Source organism: Lucilia sericata, unplaced genomic scaffold, assembly GCF_015586225.1.
Source record: "Lucilia sericata isolate MDLA Ls3-8-SP2 unplaced genomic scaffold, ASM1558622v1 Contig000074F_arrow, whole genome shotgun sequence".
In the NCBI taxonomy this organism is placed as follows: Eukaryota; Metazoa; Arthropoda; class Insecta; order Diptera; family Calliphoridae; genus Lucilia; species Lucilia sericata.
In genome coordinates, this window is record NW_023994108.1 from 588,275 (window position 1) to 611,689 (window position 23,415).

The window sequence follows — 23,415 nt, forward strand, 5'->3', positions numbered from 1 at the left end:
TTACACTTTTATAAAGCCAATTTGTCATAGTAGGACTAAAAATCCATTTCATGCCTATAGTTCTCCTACATATCGCCCAGCACCGATGTGCCTTGTTGATCCTATCCTCTATGTGGTGTCTCCATTTTAATTTCCGGTCGAGGATTACACCTAAGTACTTAACTTTGTCTGTCACTGGTATCTTCTTGCCCAGGAAGCAAGGTTCAGTATACGTAGAAATTTTTGTCTTTCTTGTGAAAAGACAGATTTACGTTTTTGCCGGGTTAACATTGAGGCCTCTCGGTTGCGCCCAGCTCAAGGCCGTATTCAGCTCTTCTGTATTAAAAGTATTACGACATCGTCTGCATAGCAGACAGTCCTTTCTCGGTTTGGGTCCTTAGGAGGCTATTAATCGTGGTAACCCAGAGTAAAGGTGACAAAATGCCACCCTGTGGTATACCGCGGGATACCTTTTTCCTGATAGTTATATCGTACATCTCGCAGCTTACCCATCTGTTCCTTAGCATGTGGTTGATTCAGTTACGGAGCACCCGGTCAACATAAAACTGGTCTAGGGATTGGATAAGAGTATCAGTGTGCACGTTATTGAAGGCGCCTTCGATGTCAATACATACCGCCAGTGTATATAGTTTGCTATCAAAGGATGCACCTATGTAGTGGACAACTTCGTTTAAAACGGTTTCCACCGATCGTCCCTTTACAAAAGCAAGCTGCTTAAATTTTAGGTCTTTGTCGGGTGCACTGCTTTTAATCATATTATCGACTATCCCTTCCAAGGTTTTAAGCAGGAATGACGTAAGACTTTTCGGTCGATAAGACTTAGGTGTCGAATAGCTAGGTTTCCCTGGTTAAGGTATAAATATTACCCTTGCATCCAGCCATTTAATGGGGGTATATATGAATTTCAAGCATGCAGTAAATATCTGAGACAGATGTACGGAAACCAGTCCCGCCTCCATCTGTAAGAGTGCCGGGAAAATGCCATCCGGCCCTGCAGCTTTATAGGGAGCGAAGCTCTTGATTGCCCCTTTAACCATATCAGATGTAATTACAATGTCCGTGTTAGCCTCCCCTTCGTCCAATATCGGTTCATCTATGTTATTCGATATACCGGGTGGGAAATGAGAGTCCATTAAGAGTTTCATTGTCTCCTCCATATCCTCCAGCCTCCTGCCTGTATCATCGACCATAGATTCCGGTTGGACATGAGTTTTGGATACGTCATTTACGCTGTCTACCTGTTCACAGAAAAGTTTCTAGGAGTCTCGTTTGGCTTTACGAACAATTTTCTTATATTCACCAAGTTTACTACGATACTCATCCCAGTATACTGCGGTCTTTTTACGCCGTGCCCCGTTAAATAGTTTGCGAAGAGTCTTACCAAGGTTCCGGATCTCCCCGGTTACCCAGGGTTTCTCCTGGGCAGATCATCGCTCTCGCAGAGGGCAGCTGTCCTCGAACGATTCAACCAAGGCACTTGTGAGCATTTCTACTTTGGCGTCTATGTCTTCTTTATTTCGACATTGAAAAGTGTCCCGACATAAACGGTTCTTTAGTAAGGAACCGAACATTGTCCAATTAGTTTTAGACTTATTCTGAAACTTTATCGGCTTTGGTGGCGGTCGTAGTATTTTGAATCTTATGTACCGATGGTCAGAAAAGTAGTGCTAGTCCGAAACTCTCCAATCCTGAATTTCGTTTATAAGCTCTTCTGAACATATAGTTATATCTAATACTTCTTCTCTGATTCTATTGAAGAAGGTAAAGCTACCTTACCTAAGTTCGATGTGATCAAGTCTTTAGTATTAAGGAAATTCATGAGGGCTTGTCCCCTGCGATTGACTTAAGCCATTCCTTTTACGGCATACGGTTTGATGGTGGGTATATGAGATTCGGCAAAGCCGAATATAACACTCTCACTTGTTTTTTCTTGAATTTTTTATGACATTTTCAGAGGTTGTCTCAGATTTTTGCTCATATCTCCGTTATTTATGGACCGATTTTGCTTATTTTCAATAGGAAACTTCTCGAAGGTATGTCCAACAGTATTATTAAAGATTTTGACCCCGAAGATATCTGGGGTCTTCAGAAAAATGATTTCAACAAACATATAGACAGACTGTCAGACAGACAGATGGACATAGCTTAATCGACTCCGCTATCTATAAGGACTCGGAATATATATACTTTATAGGGTCGGAAAATTATATTATAGAAATTACAAACTGAATGACAAACTTATATATATTTCTCTCACGAAGGTGAAGGGTATAATTATGACATTATATATAATACTTATTTTGAAAAGTACAATCACACTTTGTGTAATTTTTTACTAAAAACTATGTATGTAAACTTAAAGCTAAAATGTTTATTGTATAAGAAACATGTTTACGAAAAATCTAAAATACTTACTTTTGTATTTATTTGTGCATACAAATGAATGTAATTAAAACAAACCAAAAACAACATGCATTTTTTTGTAAAATATTCCAAACTGTCAAAAAAATTGTATGTACAACAAATATGAAATCAATTAAAAAAAAAATATATGAATTTTGTGAAAATATTGCAATTTTTATATATTAATAGGTCTGTACTCGATAATTTGTAATAATTTGTAACAATTGTTACTGGATTCCGTTCGCGTACTTTTGAAAACTTGCAACAAGAGAGTATGAGAGCGATAAAAATGACAGTTCGTTGATAGAGAATTTTTTAATTTTACTGGATATTTTTTTCCCAGTAAAAATATCAAACATATGTTGACAACATATGGTTTATAAATGAATATGTAAACAAATCAAAGAAAACGAAAATTTGGTAAGTTTTACATTTTTAGAAATAAATATAAAAATGAATAACACACAAATATTAAAAAATTTTTTGTAATTAGATTTATTCTAATTTTATTTATCATAAATTAGTTTTTAAAAGAGTTTGTTTGTTGTGAAAAATCATAATAAATATTGACAATCTAGCGTTTTAAAACAATATAGAGTGTCTTTCTCTTAGCGATTTTGTGTAAATTTTTATTTTAATAATATGTTTGTAACACGAAGTTTTAAAACAATTATATATTTTTAATGATAATACATGTTCTGTTAACTTTAAATATCCTTTTATGTATAAGAAAAATTATATTTTGTTTTTCATGTTTTGTTAGCGATTGATAATCCAGTTAATGCTTTATAATTTTGTTTATTATTTAATTCATAATATTGTAGAAACAAACAAAAAAATTCTTAAATAAATAGAGTTTTTTGAGCTATTTTAGTAAAGCACCTAAAATAAATTTTTATACTGAATGTATTATATTATAAATTACTTGAGATTAGCACATACATGCGATAAAATAAAGAAAAAATCCGCAAAATCCGCAATTTTCTCAAACCTGTGATCCACGGTTGTCAGGTCTTATAATGAAGAAAAATGTTAAAATCGTCTAACAAGAAAAAGTATTTCTGACAATGTTGCAAGACAAAAACTGTAAGTTGACACGGTTGTTAGACATTTTTTGAAATGTTTTCTGCCAACATTGTAAGATCTAACAACCGGGTATACATATGTACATAGCTTCAGTTTTTATGGTAAAATAATTAGAAAAAAACACCACCGATTACCAACAAAGGCTTTTATCTTGGATTATTTGGTTAAATATTTGTTCTCCAATATACCTGAAAATACACAGTAAAGAATATATTAAATATATTTCCAGTATATCAGAAAAAAATATATAAGAAAATTTAAAAATAATAAAGTAAATAATATTTTATTTTTATATTAATTAATTAATAATACATAAGTACATTAGGTTGGGTCTAAAAAAAGGTAAGTCAGTAACTCCCAAGGATTAAATATATGTTACAGCCGTACCTAAATAAAAACGATGAGCGTAGTTAAATATAAACAAATTACAAACGGAATGACAAAATCAATATACCCCCATCTTTTTTGATGGTGGGTATAAAAATAAATAATTAATTTTTACAACGAAAATTACATTTATATTAATGGTAAAAATTTTATGTGTAGCAGTGTTGACACATAACTCATACAATTTTTTCATAAATTTTTTTTATCACCATGCGGTACAAAAATTATGTTGCCATCGCAAAATCTAAAATTTTTGACACCGTTTCATTTCTTATTTATTCTTTGGTGTTAGGATTTATTTACGTGAACAAATTTTTTTTTTAATTTTTGGAAATGTTATTATCAGAAATGTCTAAATAAAAGCGTTGAGCGTTGATAATAACATTTCCAAAAATTAAAAAAAAATATTTTTTTCACGTAAATAAATCCTATTAACTATCCAATTAACTACACTAATTCAACTTTGAAAAGCTACTAGAACTAACCTTTATCTTAATACTATACTTTTATCTTTATACTATCTTAATTTTATCCAATTTAACTTAAAATATAATTAATTTATCTTAAACTTAAATTTTTATTAAATTACTTAAACTTTTCTACCTTAATTGTATCTAACATAACTTAAAACTTTAATTTTCTCAAATTTAATCTAAATTTTGATAATAATTTAACTTAATCTTAACTTAATTTCAAATTTTATTTTAATTTCAATTTAATTAACTTAATTTTATCTAAAATTAAACTTAATCCTAACTTAAAATTGTAATAACTATTATACACTAACCCTACCCAGCAAAAAAATTTTGAAGTTGTTAAAGAAGAAGGGATATTTTCATGATTTCTTTAGTAAGTATTCTATTTAATGCGTTTTAAATACATGCCTAAATTCTAATAAATTTGTCATCAGTGAAGGCATGAAAAATGCACCCAAATTCACTCATGTAACTCCACTATATGAATTGTAATATTTTACTGTAATTTGGTATTCTCTTAGGAGATTTAACGAAAACGTGCATTTCATACAATAAAGATTAAAAATTACATAAATTTTTTTATTAGATTTTTGTTAAAATTAGTAATATTAAGTCCATTAAAATTAGTAATATTAAGTCCATTAATAAGAGAAGGAAAAAACCAAGACTGCTTAACGGATTTTAAAACACAATGGGTATTTTTTCTCTGCATGAATTTAAATCCAGTCAAAATCAGTTAGTTATGTTTTATCTTATTCTATTTTTGTCAATATCACTCAAAAAAATAATTTAAATATTGATAATTAAAACGAAATACCATTAATGCATTTTTAAATAAATATAGTGCACCAATGAAAATTTGCTTGAGAATCATCGAATATTCATTGGTTATAAGAACTCATTTAAATGACTAACTATTTTTGCAAATACGAACCCATACATGCCAATGACACGCTAATGTTAAAATCATGCATGTTTCCCCTAAATATGAACCAGTTCATTATCAGTTCAACCCATGCATTTACTACTTTTTTTGCACGTCTTTTTTTGCTGGGATATATACACCCTAAAATACACACATAAATATACTCAAAACCTATATAAGAAATGAGAATTTAAAATTAAAAATTATAATTAGAAACCAAATTCAACAAACTTCAGGCCTGTTGTCATCGTTGGATTATGTTTGGTAAGTTTTAAATTATGTTTAAATTCTCTAAATTTTCTGTAAAGATATTCTAGGTAGAGGTAGTTTAAGTAATTTAATAAAATTTAAGTTTAAGATAAATTAATTAGATTTTAAGTTAAATTAGATAAAATTAAGATAGTTTTTTAAGATAAAAGTTAGTTCTAGTAGCTTTTCAAAGTTGAATTAGTGTAGTTTTAGCGTTTAATTAAGATTAACGATTGATTAATTTAAGTTTTAGTGAGTAATTAGTTTGGATTTTCAAGTTTAAATAGTTTTTAAGTTAGATAATTAGTTGTAGGTTATTTTTAGTTTGATTCTTGTTGGATTTTAGAAAGATGCTGAGGATTGGCGATACTCATATTAAAATTTTCAAAATTAAGTAAATTATCCTCAGAGTTCTTTAATTCGTTTCAGTATTAACTTGAAATGATGGTAAAGTTGAAAAATTAACATAAGTTTTTGGTCAATAAAGATGATATGATTGCTTGGATAAACGTGGATCGCCATATCTTTTGCAGATAATTTATTTATCAATGCAATAACCGTCTCAAACCTGATTCTAATTCAATTCCCGGTTTTATCCGCAATAGAAATTACCAAAATATCTGTCCGTTTACAATTTTAAATACTTTATTATAACGGAAATTGATTTATAATATTGTATTTCCGTATTGTTTAATAAAATTTTCTGTTTAAATGAAAAAATTTTTGAACACATACAAAACTTTCAATAAATTGTTGTTGGAAATTTTTTTAAGTATTTCCAACCCAATAAACAATTTGAAAACGCATAGCTCTCACAAAACAGATACAGCTTAAGATATGCACAAGCAGATCGACAACTGGACCTGAAAGGGCGATTTGGAAGATAAATGCTTCTTATGCCTTGACCTCACAAAGTGGACCTCCAAAAAACAGCTTTAACGAGCATAACTGCTTTAGAAGTACGAGTACAGCGATTAAAGTCGACATAAGTAAGTTTCTTACGAACCAAAACCTCTCTACCAATTTTTTTAGGATCGGTCCATAATTGACCCTACCCCTTATAAAAGGTCCCCTTCGGAAAATCACTATAACGCTTATTACTGGCTCAAAAATAAGAATATAGCAATGAAATTCGATACACATAAGTTTCATGAGAGTAGAAATCTCTCTACTAAATTTTATATGGATCGGTCCATAATTGACCCTACCCCACATATAAGGTGCCCTTCAAAAAATTACTTTAATGCTCATTACTGGCTAAAACATACGAATATAGGAATATAATTTTACACTAAGTTCCTCGCTAACCAAAATTTATTTACCAACTTTTATGTGGATAGGTCCATAATTGACCCTATCCCCCTATTGGGTCCCCTTCAGGAAATGGCTTTAACGCTCATTACTGGCTTCAAAATACGAGTAAAGCGATGGAATGCGACCCACGTAAGTTTTTTACGAGCCAAACCTCTGCACCAATTTTTTTTTGGATCGGCCCATAAATGACCCTTTTCCCACATAAGGTCCCCCTCTGAAAATGACTATAACGCTCATTACTGGCTTAAAAATTGGAATATAGTGACGAAATTTGGCACACATAAGTTTTATGCGAGCCAAAATATCTACCAAAATTAGGGAGGATCCGTCCATACAAGTTCCCCTTACTGGTTAAAAAATACAAGTATAGCGATAAAATATACAAGTATGCAAGTTCCTCGCGAGCCAAAATTTCTCTACCAAATTGTATGTGGATCGGTCCATAATTGACCCTACCGCCCATATAAGGCCCCCTTCAGAAAATTACTTAAACGATCATTACTGGCTTAAAAACATGAGTTATGAAATACGGTTATGAAATTCGCTACCGAATTTCATGCAAAATGTGTTGGTAATTTACCCTACCCCCCATATACATATGTAAGCCCCCTTTAGAAAATTACATTAACGCTAATTACTGGCATAAAAATGCGAGAACAGAGGTGATATTCAATGTTAACAAGTTCTATATGAACCAACATCGGTCTACAAAAAGTTATGAGGATAGGTCAATAATTGACATTACCCCTCATATAAGATCCTCTTTAGAAAATTTGATGAATAAAATTCAGAAAATTACTAGTACAGCTATGAAAATCTAAAATCATTCCGAATTTAATGAGGACTGATATATAACTTTCCCTTCAGAAAAGAGTTTTCGTTATTAAAATACGAGTTTTCCTTATTTAAAATAAGAGTATTGCGATGAAATTTGACATAAACAAGTTCTATACAAAATGAAATCTTTGTACACAATTTTATGAGTATCGGTTCATAATTGACGCATATGAATGAAGGTACTTTTCAGTTTAAAAATTATCAAAAATATTTTCTTTTAAAAAATTAATATTTTGTTAGTTCAAAAGAGCTCAGTCCATAATTGACTTAAGTCATATTCCAAATATCGCCCTGATGTTTATAGGGGAGCATTCCTTTTGCGGCATATGGTAGACGTTTCGATGGTGGGTATATGAGATTCGGCACAGCCGAATATAACACTCTCACTTGTTTGAAATTGGTTTTTTATTAATGAATAATTGTTTTATTAAAAAAACTAGATATTTTTCTTTGTATTTTTCATGTAAAATTTGGTACTGTGCGTTCGAGTATTTTTTAGTTAAATTATTTTAATAGTGAAATTATGTTGTATTTTAACGTAAAATATTCTTCAATTATTTGGGGAAAGCCTGCGTATCGCCGCCAAAGTTTGTAAATGTGTTTATAGGAGAAAAATTACACTTCTTCGAGTACACTAAGTATTAATTTTCTATTTATTTATTTTATTTATTGTAATATTTTAAAGCCACATTTGGCCAATAAAATTAATATTAATACATACATATTAATAATAACAATAGTAAATATTACAGAGTTTAACAACTTGTTTAAAATTACAAGTAAAAACTAAAAACTAAGGCCCCCAGCCAAAAAAGTAACATAAAAGATATTTGAATATTTACTGCCGGTTTCTCTAAATGCGAAAGAACATTTTCATTCTTACAAATATATTGAAAACAACAAATAAATTTAAAAATTTGTTTTTGTTTAATATATTTATAAGAAAGAAAATGTTGTTTCGATATTGTGAAATAGGCAGTTAATACTAACAAAGGAATGTGATAATTATTCAGAACTCCACAGTTTATGGGTCCATAAAGTCCGATTTGAATAAAACTTCGGATATATATTTTATATTATCTGAACTATAATACTCTGAAAATACTTTATTTAAAATGTAAAACAGTAATGAATTAATACGTAGCAAAATAGTTTTTTGGCATTATATCCCAAAAAAATTTAATTTTTTTGTCACATTTCGAATTCATGTGCTTTAAGACACGTTAATGGTCTGGGGAATTTGCAATAACTTTTAAACTTTTTAACCAATATTTGTGTCTTATATCTTTATGAAATGCTTATTATGTGTACATTACGATTCCTTTACAATAAAGTTCGAAGTTTATTATTAAATAGCAACATTTGAGCAGAAACTGAAAAAATCGATTTTTCAGAGCAGTTGCGGCACCTGTTAACGTTATCCTATCAGCCTAATTGTTTGTATGACATGGTTTTACAACCCATAGAACAAATCTAGAGCGGGGGACTGGCACTATTCGCAATTTGGTTTTTTTTGAGCCCCTAATGTACATATATGGTTGTTGTAATTAGTGCAACAGAGCTGAACAAAACACAGTCTTCATGTATGAGGATAAAAAGAAAGGAAAACATTAATGTTTCCTCTAAAAATGGGAGTCCATGTAAGTTAACTGATAGAGATGCACGTCAAATTGGAAGGCTACTGACTTCGGGACAAGCTAAATGCCCTAGAGTAGCTGCTAATATTACTAATAAGAATGTTAGTGTATGGACTGTGCGAAGATCTTTAAAGAAAATTGGCATTATTCCAGCCCAAACTAACACCTAAACAAAAAAAAAGCTCGCCTAGACTTTGCTAAAGCTCACCAATTTTGGACATTAGACGATTGGAAAAGAGTTTTGTGGTCAGATGCACAGTGGGGCAGAATCGAAATTTTTTGGAAATAAATCTGGCATTTCTAAACGGCTGATCCGATCGGGATAAAATTGCGTGGCGTGAGCGTAGCCAAGGAGTATTCGAGTTTAAGTTCTGAAGATGAACCCTGCAGATGCCCCAGGGACGGCGCTGTGGCGGCTCAAAGTAGGGTACCTACGACATGTAAAATTTTTAAACTCGTGCCATTTTTTTGTTTTTCACCCAAATACAAAGATGTTTATATTTTCTGAAAGCGCTCGACGAGATCTTGAAAAAACATGCTTGGACACACTACTTATAATATCCGAGTTATAGGCATTTAAAAATTTAGTGATACAAAATTTACCATACCTTGGTCCGCCTTTTTTTTGAATACCGGGCGTAATTTTGGACCAAATGGACTAAATTTTTTCTTGTTAGTTAGACAACAAAATTTCCAATAATATACAAAAAATTTCAGATCAATATCATTTACAGATCCAAAAATATACGTTTTTTAATTTAAAAATTCAAAAAAATTTTAGATTTTTGCCGTTTTTTTTGCCAAAAATGTGTCTTAACTCTTTTATTAATAAAATAAAATTTTCTTTAAGAACATATAACAATTTTATAGTTTTCTAAATGGTATCTTTACGCAGAACGCTTTGGCGTAAAAAACTTGTCCTATTTTTTGAAAATGTTGCCACTGCGTCCTTCCGAATATGACCTATTTTTTAATCAAAACTTCAACTTTGGGCGACATGTTCTAAAATCCCAAAGCTGGGATCAGAAAACTGAAAGCAGTTTTGGAAACCTCAATATGTTTTCTATTTACTCCAAAAGTATTTTCCCAGCCCTGAAAGAAATGTGGACCCTATGGGCAAAAAATCCCATTTTTGGGATTTTCATTCCTATTTTTGGGAATTGCGGGATGCCCTTTGACCTTTTCAATTTTTTTTGCATTTTCTTATTTGAAATTACAAATTTAACAAGCGTTGAAAATTTCATTGAGTTTTGTTCATAAATAAAGATTTTGTCATATATTACATATTTGTTTAATTTCTAAAACTATGATTTATATCAAAATTTTAATAGGGTCGCAGATAGCTACAACAATTTAGTCCATATTTATCCCTTAATATCATTTTTAGTTAGATATGGAAATTTTCGACCCTTAATTAAATAAGAACCGTTTCTTTATTTTTTTTCGACTTTATTGTCGTGATGTTCTTAAACAACTAACTTAAATTATATCATTTGTTTATCAACTAAAACTCTGACAGACATTCAGTCAGCAGTTTTACATTTGAAAAGAAATATGAGTTGTTTTCATATTTGAATTTATTTATGCTGACAATGTATTTATGTATTATAACAATAACACATACAAATCAACAAGCAAACGGGAGTTTACTATTGTGCATGGATTGTGTATCCATAACACCCCCGGACGAAGATGTTTGCCCATTTTCCAAAGGAATTATGGGTAAGTTAACTGTAACTTGAGTTTTCTTATTTTCTTTAATCTTAATATAGGTGTAGATACATAAGACAACAAAAATAATTATTATAACAGTGGCAATAGATACACTGTATTTTCTCATGATATTTTAATTCTTTGATAATTTTGATATTTTCCATATGTTTGTAATGTAATTCTTCTAAAGTTATTGATTCATTAGTGGTTATATTTCTAATATGATTTGGAACAATAATAGTGTCTTGATAGTTTTTCTTATTATACCATTTATCCAAATAAATTTGACAATTTTCAATATAAATTAAATAGTTTCCATTTAAAGCAAAGTAAGTGGGAACTTATTACAAGTATGATTTACATCAAAGTTTCCGTTAATTACTACAATAGCATTAATTCCAATCTCTATCACCTCCGTTAAAGTGTTAATTTCATAATTACATGTCATTTGATTTTGATTAAATATATTTTGAATACAGTTATCTTGAACTGATTTTTTGTTAGTTTTTTTATAAACAGTGCTTTGCTTAACAATATAGTTCTTATTATCTAATACAATTTGTTTTTTATTCTTGTTTGGAATTGGTTGGATAACAATTTCTTCATATGTTTCAGTTTTCATATTAGGAATCCTAATTATAAAAATTATGTTTTTATCATGCAATGCAACATCCAATTCGATGTTTTTAATTTTGTCTATTGTAATGTTAAAGTCGTTAATCTCTTGATCGGTAAGTATGTCTCTAGTAAGAGTCCTTAATTTAGAAGCCAATAATAATTCTCTAACTTGTTCAATTATTTTTTCTATATGATCTAATTCGTATTGTAATTCGAATTTTCTAACTTGTGTTAGAGTTTCATTGATTAATTGTTTATTTTGTATAATAGATATAGTTTGTAAATTTCCCAAGTCAGACAGTTTTACTAGTTGATTTTCAAAATGTTCGTTTATTGTAACTTGTTTATTAACTTGTTCGATAATGTTTCTGTTATTTTCTGTTATGATTTTTAATTTAGTTTCTATTTCAATTCGGTCGTTATCATCCATAACACCATATATCCATTTAAGTCCCGTTCCAAATACGTTTACTAGTCCTCTAATCTGTCTATGCCTAGGTATAATCGAATATAATTGCTTTTCAATATGTCTAATTTGATGATTTAAGTATTCATTCTTTAATGACTCTATTTTAAACTTCAATTCCTTCACATAGTCGGAATATTTTTCTGTGTTGAATATATGTAGTATTTTAAAATAATTTTCAATAAGAGCCACTTCTCCCGTTTGTATTAAAGTAAATCCGTTTCCATAACTCAAATCAGTTGTCAATAGTTTTTGTGCTAGGGCCAGGTTGATCGTCAGCATCGTCAACAAGAACCTCCAAGATAGAAATATATTTTTTCTCTTTAATAAACTGATCTTTATGATAAAGATTTTCCTTATGAATATACTTTCTAGGATTAATTTGTTTTGCCTTAACTTTCTTAATTTTTTGATTCAATTTTCCCTCTTTTCCTACGTTTTTGGCATATTTAGTATTAATACTATGATCATGTCTATTTCTATTTATGTAATCTAAAGTTTTTTGTTTTTTACTTTACTTTTTACTTTATTTGAAAACTGTAAATCTATTGGCTTTTTGCCAGTAGTTGAATGTGTCAAATTGTTATAAGCACTTAAGGCTTGTATGGGTAAATCAATATTAAAGTTAATGTCATTTTCCTGTTCCTTTATCTTCAAAATTCTTATCTGTTCATTCAAGGTTCCATGAAGTCTTTCGACATCAGAATTACCTGTGTGTCTATTTGGAGTAGTAAAATGATATTCAATATTTTGTTTTTCCAAAAAATCTGTAAACAATGTTGACCTAAAACCACCTTCATTATCCAATATAATTTTATTCGGTTTTTTCATCAAAAGAAACAGTTTTAAATAAGCTTTAATTAATGTCAAAGTTGTTTATTTATTATTAACAATTGTTAATAATTTTTTTTATTTCTTTTTTCAGGTTTGGATAGTAATATAATTGTTTTAAATCTTCATAAGTTTTGTTTATTCCAGGGTGATTATTATCAAACCTATGATGTTTGGCTATTATTTCTAATATTTCTTCAACATTCTTTTCTTCAATAATATGATTAGTTAAGAATACTTCAGCTTCAATAATATTATTAGGGTTAGATTTTCTGTTTTTGGATTCATTTTGGAGTTTTATTAAATCCTCTTTGTCAGGACAATATAATGCCACTGCTTTAAATAGTATGATCTTGTCTAATATTCGCGCTATCAGCTCAGAATCAAGTTCTGTATAGTTATATATTATTCTATTATTAGAAAATATTATATCTTCATCAATTTTAGATAAATCTCCTTTTTTAAGGATAATTTGATTCTTGAAACTTTGAAAAGGTTTTTCTGTAACCTTAAACAAGTCTGAACTGTCTTCTTCAGCAGAATGTACAGTTTGGTTGTCATCTTCAATGACTGGAATACTTTCCAAAATGTCTACTCTACTAGTTGTTTGTTTTTTACTATAAGGGTTTCTTGGGTTTTTCGCAAGATCTTCCCTAGAGTGTATTTCTCTTAAATGTTTATTTAATGCACTTATTGTTGCATAAGTTTTTCCACATAAAGGGTAATTTGTTTTTCCCTCATGCATTAACATATGTTGATTTTCGCTAGTTTTATCTCTGTTATTTTTACCACATATTTGGCATTGTGAATAATATTTTTGGTTTACGTTAGTTTCCCTAATTCTTGAAAGTGCATCCGCTACTTTGTTTTCTTTACCTTGTACATGGGATATATCGAACTCATATTCATTGAGCTTGATTTTCCATCGAATAAGTTTAGAATTGGGTTCTTTTAGGTTTGCTATCCATATTAAAGGTTTGTGATCTGTATGTAAATCAAATCTTCTTCCGTAAAGGTAATGTGAATAAATTTTCTATAACAACCACTTAGTCCTAGGAAACTTTGTATTCCCTGACCGTTTTTGGAATGGTTTGTTTTTTAATAGCTTCTATTTTATTAGGATTTGGCCTTATGCCTTCGTTCGTAACTATATGTCCCAGAAACTCAGTTTCTTTTTTCAAGAACTCGCTTTTATTTAAAGACACTTTTAATACCCCATTTACACATACACGAAATCTAGTAGATTTCATTTAAAATCTTTTTCCAAATCTAGTCCGTTTACACTTACTATTCTTGACATTTAAGATTTCATTTTTTTCTAATATTTCTTGAAAAAGTGTGTGATATGAAAAATAAGAAGGAAAAATGGGATATTTATCAAAATTCCACTTAAAATAAAAAAATAGATATCTAAATATAACATTACCTTTTATTTTAGATTAACTTTTCATTCATGTTTTTCAATTTATAAAAATTTTGTCGACATTTTAATTTTGTTTGTTTGTTTTGTTTCAGATCAATATCATTTACAGATCCAAAAATATACGTTTTTTAATTTAAAAATTCAAAAAAATTTTAGATTTTTGCCGTTTTTTTTGCCAAAAATGTGTCTTAACTCTTTTATTAATAAAATAAAATTTTCTTTAAGAACATATAACAATTTTATAGTTTTCTAAATGGTATCTTTACGCAGAACGCTTTGGCGTAAAAAACTTGTCCTATTTTTTGAAAATGTTGCCACTGCGTCCTTCCGAATATGACCTATTTTTTAATCAAAACTTCAACTTTGGGCGACATGTTCTAAAATCCCAAAGCTGGGATCAGAAAACTGAAAGCAGTTTTGGAAACCTCAATATGTTTTCTATTTACTCCAAAAGTATTTTCCCAGCCCTGAAAGAAATGTGGACCCTATGGGCAAAAAATCCCATTTTTGGGATTTTCATTCCTATTTTTGGGAATTGCGGGATGCCCTTTGACCTTTTCAATTTTTTTTGCATTTTCTTATTTGAAATTACAAATTTAACAAGCGTTGAAAATTTCATTGAGTTTTGTTCATAAATAAAGATTTTGTCATATATTACATATTTGTTTAATTTCTAAAACTATGATTTATATCAAAATTTTAATAGGGTCGCAGATAGCTACAACAATTTAGTCCATATTTATCCCTTAATATCATTTTTAGTTAGATATGGAAATTTTCGACCCTTAATTAAATAAGAACCGTTTCTTTATTTTTTTTCGACTTTATTGTCGTGATGTTCTTAAACAACTAACTTAAATTATATCATTTGTTTATCAACTAAAACTCTGACAGACATTCAGTCAGCAGTTTTACATTTGAAAAGAAATATGAGTTGTTTTCATATTTGAATTTATTTATGCTGACAATGTATTTATGTATTATAACAATAACACATACAAATCAACAAGCAAACGGGAGTTTACTATTGTGCATGGATTGTGTATCCATAACACCCCCGGACGAAGATGTTTGCCCATTTTCCAAAGGAATTATGGGTAAGTTAACTGTAACTTGAGTTTTCTTATTTTCTTTAATCTTAATATAGGTGTAGATACATAAGACAACAAAAATAATTATTATAACAGTGGCAATAGATACACTGTATTTTCTCATGATATTTTAATTCTTTGATAATTTTGATATTTTCCATATGTTTGTAATGTAATTCTTCTAAAGTTATTGATTCATTAGTGGTTATATTTCTAATATGATTTGGAACAATAATAGTGTCTTGATAGTTTTTCTTATTATACCATTTATCCAAATAAATTTGACAATTTTCAATATAAATTAAATAGTTTCCATTTAAAGCAAAGTAAGTGGGAACTTATTACAAGTATGATTTACATCAAAGTTTCCGTTAATTACTACAATAGCATTAATTCCAATCTCTATCACCTCCGTTAAAGTGTTAATTTCATAATTACATGTCATTTGATTTTGATTAAATATATTTTGAATACAGTTATCTTGAACTGATTTTTTGTTAGTTTTTTTATAAACAGTGCTTTGCTTAACAATATAGTTCTTATTATCTAATACAATTTGTTTTTTATTCTTGTTTGGAATTGGTTGGATAACAATTTCTTCATATGTTTCAGTTTTCATATTAGGAATCCTAATTATAAAAATTATGTTTTTATCATGCAATGCAACATCCAATTCGATGTTTTTAATTTTGTCTATTGTAATGTTAAAGTCGTTAATCTCTTGATCGGTAAGTATGTCTCTAGTAAGAGTCCTTAATTTAGAAGCCAATAATAATTCTCTAACTTGTTCAATTATTTTTTCTATATGATCTAATTCGTATTGTAATTCGAATTTTCTAACTTGTGTTAGAGTTTCATTGATTAATTGTTTATTTTGTATAATAGATATAGTTTGTAAATTTCCCAAGTCAGACAGTTTTACTAGTTGATTTTCAAAATGTTCGTTTATTGTAACTTGTTTATTAACTTGTTCGATAATGTTTCTGTTATTTTCTGTTATGATTTTTAATTTAGTTTCTATTTCAATTCGGTCGTTATCATCCATAACACCATATATCCATTTAAGTCCCGTTCCAAATACGTTTACTAGTCCTCTAATCTGTCTATGCCTAGGTATAATCGAATATAATTGCTTTTCAATATGTCTAATTTGATGATTTAAGTATTCATTCTTTAATGACTCTATTTTAAACTTCAATTCCTTCACATAGTCGGAATATTTTTCTGTGTTGAATATATGTAGTATTTTAAAATAATTTTCAATAAGAGCCACTTCTCCCGTTTGTATTAAAGTAAATCCGTTTCCATAACTCAAATCAGTTGTCAATAGTTTTTGTGCTAGGGCCAGGTTGATCGTCAGCATCGTCAACAAGAACCTCCAAGATAGAAATATATTTTTTCTCTTTAATAAACTGATCTTTATGATAAAGATTTTCCTTATGAATATACTTTCTAGGATTAATTTGTTTTGCCTTAACTTTCTTAATTTTTTGATTCAATTTTCCCTCTTTTCCTACGTTTTTGGCATATTTACCCAGCAAAAAATAATTGATGTCATACTTTACAAACGACATCTTAATCACATCTAAAAATGCGATTGCATACTTTTCGCTTTTATAAACCAAACATATACTTACAAATTAAAAAACAGTTAAAAATGAGAAAAGAGTTGTAGAAAAGTCACTACAAACAACATATTCGAAGTACTTCAAATTTTGATGAAAAACCAATGAAATTTACATAAGCGTTTCATTGAAAGAATGTGGTTTCTTTTTGACATACAAATATCGGATTTTTACAGCTTCTAAAGACAAGATTAGATGTAGTTCAAAGTTGTCAAAAATGAACAACATCCCTCCAATGACACGCTAATGTAAAATTCATAGGTTTTTCACCTGAATTTGAATCACTTCGGGTTACTAGTTGTGATGAAAATTCTACATCTTTTTCCACACTTTTTTTGCTGGGTAGTATTAATACTATGATCATGTCTATTTCTATTTATGTAATCTAAAGTTTTTTGTTTTTTACTTTACTTTTTACTTTATTTGAAAACTGTAAATCTATTGGCTTTTTGCCAGTAGTTGAATGTGTCAAATTGTTATAAGCACTTAAGGCTTGTATGGGTAAATCAATATTAAAGTTAATGTCATTTTCCTGTTCCTTTATCTTCAAAATTCTTATCTGTTCATTCAAGGTTCCATGAAGTCTTTCGACATCAGAATTACCTGTGTGTCTATTTGGAGTAGTAAAATGATATTCAATATTTTGTTTTTCCAAAAAATCTGTAAACAATGTTGACCTAAAACCACCTTCATTATCCAATATAATTTTATTCGGTTTTTTCATCAAAAGAAACAGTTTTAAATAAGCTTTAATTAATGTCAAAGTTGTTTATTTATTATTAACAATTGTTAATAATTTTTTTTATTTCTTTTTTCAGGTTTGGATAGTAATATAATTGTTTTAAATCTTCATAAGTTTTGTTTATTCCAGGGTGATTATTATCAAACCTATGATGTTTGGCTATTATTTCTAATATTTCTTCAACATTCTTTTCTTCAATAATATGATTAGTTAAGAATACTTCAGCTTCAATAATATTATTAGGGTTAGATTTTCTGTTTTTGGATTCATTTTGGAGTTTTATTAAATCCTCTTTGTCAGGACAATATAATGCCACTGCTTTAAATAGTATGATCTTGTCTAATATTCGCGCTATCAGCTCAGAATCAAGTTCTGTATAGTTATATATTATTCTATTATTAGAAAATATTATATCTTCATCAATTTTAGATAAATCTCCTTTTTTAAGGATAATTTGATTCTTGAAACTTTGAAAAGGTTTTTCTGTAACCTTAAACAAGTCTGAACTGTCTTCTTCAGCAGAATGTACAGTTTGGTTGTCATCTTCAATGACTGGAATACTTTCCAAAATGTCTACTCTACTAGTTGTTTGTTTTTTACTATAAGGGTTTCTTTGGTTTTTCGCAAGATCTTCCCTAGAGTGTATTTCTCTTAAATGTTTATTTAATGCACTTATTGTTGCATAAGTTTTTCCACATAAAGGGTAATTTGTTTTTCCCTCATGCATTAACATATGTTGATTTTCGCTAGTTTTATCTCTGTTATTTTTACCACATATTTGGCATTGTGAATAATATTTTTGGTTTACGTTAGTTTCCCTAATTCTTGAAAGTGCATCCGCTACTTTGTTTTCTTTACCTTGTACATGGGATATATCGAACTCATATTCATTGAGCTTGATTTTCCATCGAATAAGTTTAGAATTGGGTTCTTTTAGGTTTGCTATCCATATTAAAGGTTTGTGATCTGTATGTAAATCAAATCTTCTTCCGTAAAGGTAATGTGAATAAATTTTCTATAACAACCACTTAGTCCTAGGAAACTTTGTATTCCCTGACCGTTTTTGGAATGGTTTGTTTTTTAATAGCTTCTATTTTATTAGGATTTGGCCTTATGCCTTCGTTCGTAACTATATGTCCCAGAAACTCAGTTTCTTTTTTCAAGAACTCGCTTTTATTTAAAGACACTTTTAATACCCCATTTACACATACACGAAATCTAGTAGATTTCATTTAAAATCTTTTTCCAAATCTAGTCCGTTTACACTTACTATTCTTGACATTTAAGATTTCATTTTTTTCTAATATTTCTTGAAAAAGTGTGTGATATGAAAAATAAGAAGGAAAAATGGGATATTTATCAAAATTCCACTTAAAATAAAAAAATAGATATCTAAATATAACATTACCTTTTATTTTAGATTAACTTTTCATTCATGTTTTTCAATTTATAAAAATTTTGTCGACATTTTAATTTTGTTTGTTTGTTTTGTTTTCCTCTTTTTTCTTGTGTAGTGTCGTATTTTTTAGTATTATTTAGGAAAAAACAGAGTTGCATCACTAAAAACTATTAGATTTTGAGTAGATTTTAACGAAATCTAGTTACGAAGTAGATTTTGTTTTGTATGGGAAATCTAGTTAAAATCAAGTAGATTTGGCTCGAAATCTCATAAGTACTAGATTTCGTGTATGTGTAAATGGGGTATAAGTTTGCTTTCCTCAATGTAATAAATATTTTTTCTAAGTTACTAATGTGCTCTTGTAGAGAAGTCGAAAATACTAAGATGTCGTCCATGTAAATAACACAGATTTTGTTAACATGTTCCCTAAGAACATTGTTCATCATGCGCTGAAAAGTCGAAGGAGCGTTCTTAAGCCCAAAAGGCATTCGAACGAACTCAAAATGACCATTATGCGTAGAGAAAGCTGTTTTTTTGCGGTCTTTAGGTTCTACTTCTATTTGATAGAATCCCTTGGTAAGATCTAATGTCGAAAAATAATTCGCTCTACCTAGTTTGTCTAGTATGTCATCTATTCGTGGTATAGGATATTTATCTTCCTTAGTAACCTGATTTAATTTGCGGTAATCTATGACTATACGCCAATCCATATAGGTGCGTTATATGGTGAATTTGAATGTTTTATGATTCCTTGTTCTAACATTTCGTTCATTTGTTTTTCTACTTCTTCTGTATGAATACTAGGATATCTATATGTTTTAGAATATATGGGACCTGTCAGTCCTGTATCAATTTTATGCTTTACTTCATTTGTAAAGGTCAAATCATCACCTTTATGATAGAAAACATCTTCATGTTTCGGAATTAAGATACGAATAGCTTTTGATTCTTCGGAATTCAAATGGTCCAAACGTAAAGGATTATTAGTATTACCTAATTGCTCAATACTATAAAATTCTGGTAACCGATTTATATCATCTGAAACTGTCGTCTCCTCATCATCTCCTTCATAATATAACCTTAATGTCCTTCCATTTATTTTTAAAGTTTTTTCTTCGTAATTAATTGTTGCTCTGTTTAATCTTAAAGTCAAATGTCCCAAAAGTCCATGGAAAAAATCATGAAATTCGTATAAACCGAAAGTGGTATCTGAAACTAATGGTATTTGCATACTGTCTTTTGGTATAATACCCTCGTGGGAAATATTAAAAATTCCTGATGCTGTTTTAATCGATATGGGGTTCTCCAACCTTTTGATAAATTGTGGGGGACAATGGTCAAAATTTAAAAAGTTTTCGGTCGATCCTGTGTCAATTAATAGTCGCAAGGACCTTGATTTTCCTCTAAACAGGATATATGGGAGTCCGAGTCTCCCGGGTCTTTTAGGTGAGAGGCCATTACAGGAAAATTTCCTGGTTCATGAGACCCGTAACTCTGTCTGTCTTGTCTAACATAATTTTTATAATCAAAATTCAAACACTTACAATTACATTCCGCTTCCTTGGACTGCTGACCATGATGGTTTTGTCTTCTCGTCTGAGTTGTTGAAACGTCCATCGGTTCCGGTTGTTGCTGTGTTGTTGGTAAGTATAGCTTAGGTTGCCAGTTGTTATGTTGATCATTATTTCGTAGCCATCTATTGTTTTGTTGCCCGTTGTTGTGTTGTTTGTTGTCCCGTTGTTTGTTATAATTGGTCTTAGGCTGCCGATTATTTCTTCCTTCCTTCCTATCGGTGCCCTATTCTTCATTCAAGAACCCTGATTGGGCCAACTCATGCATAGCTTCCTCCATGGTTCGAGGTTTTAGAGAACAAAGAACTGTTCTCATGTGTACGGGTAATCTTGTTGTGAATACCTTTAGTGCAGTTTGTATGTTCCTTTCAACATCCTGCATATTTCCTTCTTGTCTGCTTTTTTGGTTCAAAATTGCCAACTATTGTAGTATGTAGTTGTGGAAGTTTATTGTACTTCCTCTGTATTGCGCCGCTCGCAGTTCCTCATACAATTGATCAGCTGTTTGGAAACCTCCAAAATTGGTTTCCAACATTGCCTTTATTTCACTCCAGTTATTTAAGTGTGGATGTATTTCCATTGCTCTTCGAGCCTTACCCATCAGTTTGCTTTTTATTATGTTGATGCACATCCTTTGTGCTTGTTCATTATACAACATTAGGGTAGGAATTATATCATCAACGTTGGTGCAAAAAGTGCACAAATCATCCTTCCTTCCATCAAAGGTTTGAATTTTTTCCAGATATTTTAGCGGATTAATATCTAGAGTCTATATATATATATATATATATATATTTATTTTTTTTTCTTTCGAATACTCGGTGAAAAATGTTGAAACACTTAATATCGCTTGCTTCTCAGCATATATAATTTGCGCTTATATATACGAAATATACACAAGGATATCCGAGTATCCTACCGACTGCGCCAATTAAATAAAAACCGTTTCTTTATTTTTTTTCGAACTTATTGTCGTGATGTTCTTAAACAACTAACTTAAATTATATCATTTGTTTATCAACTAAAACTCTGACAGACATTCAGTCAGCAGTTTTACATTTGAAAAGAAATATGAGTTGTTTTCATATTTGAATTTATTTATGCTGACAATGTATTTATGTATTATAACAATAACACATACAAATCAACAAGCAAACGGGAGTTTACTGTTGTGCATGGATTGTGTATCCATAACACCTTTACAAAAAATTTCAAGCCAATATCTCAATTACATTCAAAAATATGTTCATTTAAACCTGTGTCCTTTAATTTCATCTTTTTCATATTTTAGTATTAAGTATGACAGAACATACATTTGGTGTTGAATAAAATATTTGGACAATTTTTAAAAATTATTTAGTTAATTATTTTATCAAATACTATAACATTGTATATACAATAAAAAAATTATAATTTTATTATGAGCCACGCACAACAACACCTAAATCACCCCACACAAACCACCTTTCCCGCCCACCGAAATATAAAACCCAATTTAATACAATATCATCAGTTAGTATAATAGCTTTTTTATTTGAACTGCTTATCTTAAACATAATATAATTAATTCTTACAACCTACTTATATAGTTAATTCCTAACACTACTTATTTTCTATAAAATAATCTGTCATATCGGTATACATATCCAGAAGGTAATATAAGTCCTTTAAATCTTCCTTGTTTTGAGATGATAGAGTTTCATAACAAATCCATCTTTTTCGCATAGTTGAAAGAACAGGATCAGAAGATAGAAGTAAACTATTAAAAATATCTTCATTCTGTGATTGCCTGGAGCATTTTCTTGAGCTGAATAGTTGAACATGCTTAAAATCTCGATTCCTCGCTTCCTGGGCTTCTTCTGTTAACTCTCCAAGTGGAAGAATATTCGATTCAATTATTATTTGACCATGACACAATACTTTGTGTACTGTTGGTGTTAGTTCCCTCCATGGATACAGAGATACAAGTAATTTAGAAATTTCAGATGTATATTCCCCAAATCGATTTCCATTAATTTTATGTTTACTATTCAGTGCCATTAAAATAGTGTTAACTCTTTGAAGCAACTCCTTGTCGATTCCAGTTATTTTTGAAGTAATTTCAAAATCACGAAAAAACCTTCTCGCCGTATTACCGTCATTTGTACTACCGCAACTTGGAAGTGGTTTGTCGATGTTTAATCCCATCTAAACTTTAAATTCTTCTTGGATTCTGCTTTTTTCCGCAGCTCTCAGTTCTTTCAATTCTTCATTATTTTTTGTTGATTTAGTAAGATTCTCTGGCACACTTCTATATTTGAGGTCGTATGCTATGTGTAAAAAGTAATCCAAAAATCGTATTCTGGCATGAAGTGGTGAAATTCCGAAAGACAGGACTTCTTCATTAATACTTCTGCTTTTGTTTATATTTGAGAATTGCGACTTTTTCTCATTACATATTGAGCATCTCCAGAAGGAAGAAGTTTCTGTTATGGCATTGCTGACCTTTCCATCAATCATTGTTAAGCTTAGCTGATATGATACGTTAATAGAATTTTCCTTATTTGGTCTTCTGAAAAGTCTGACACAATTCTTGATGCTGTGTTTTCGAGCAAAGATGATATATCAATACAAGCTTCCACG

The 23,415-nt window shown here is 29.8% G+C and overlaps 1 protein-coding gene across 1 annotated transcript in view; it reads right to left on the bottom strand.

Annotated features, from left to right (window-relative positions):
- Positions 1-3,181: 3,181 nt before the first annotated feature.
- The window catches only part of LOC119616477 (protein fuzzy homolog), a 194,305-nt gene continuing 174,071 nt past the window's right edge, over positions 3,182-23,415 (bottom strand). The window contains exon 4 of the mRNA XM_037972839.1: positions 3,182-3,677. Within this exon, the coding sequence (XP_037828767.1) occupies positions 3,620-3,677 (58 nt within the window). The 3' untranslated portion in view covers positions 3,182-3,619. The remainder of the gene's footprint in view (positions 3,678-23,415) is intronic.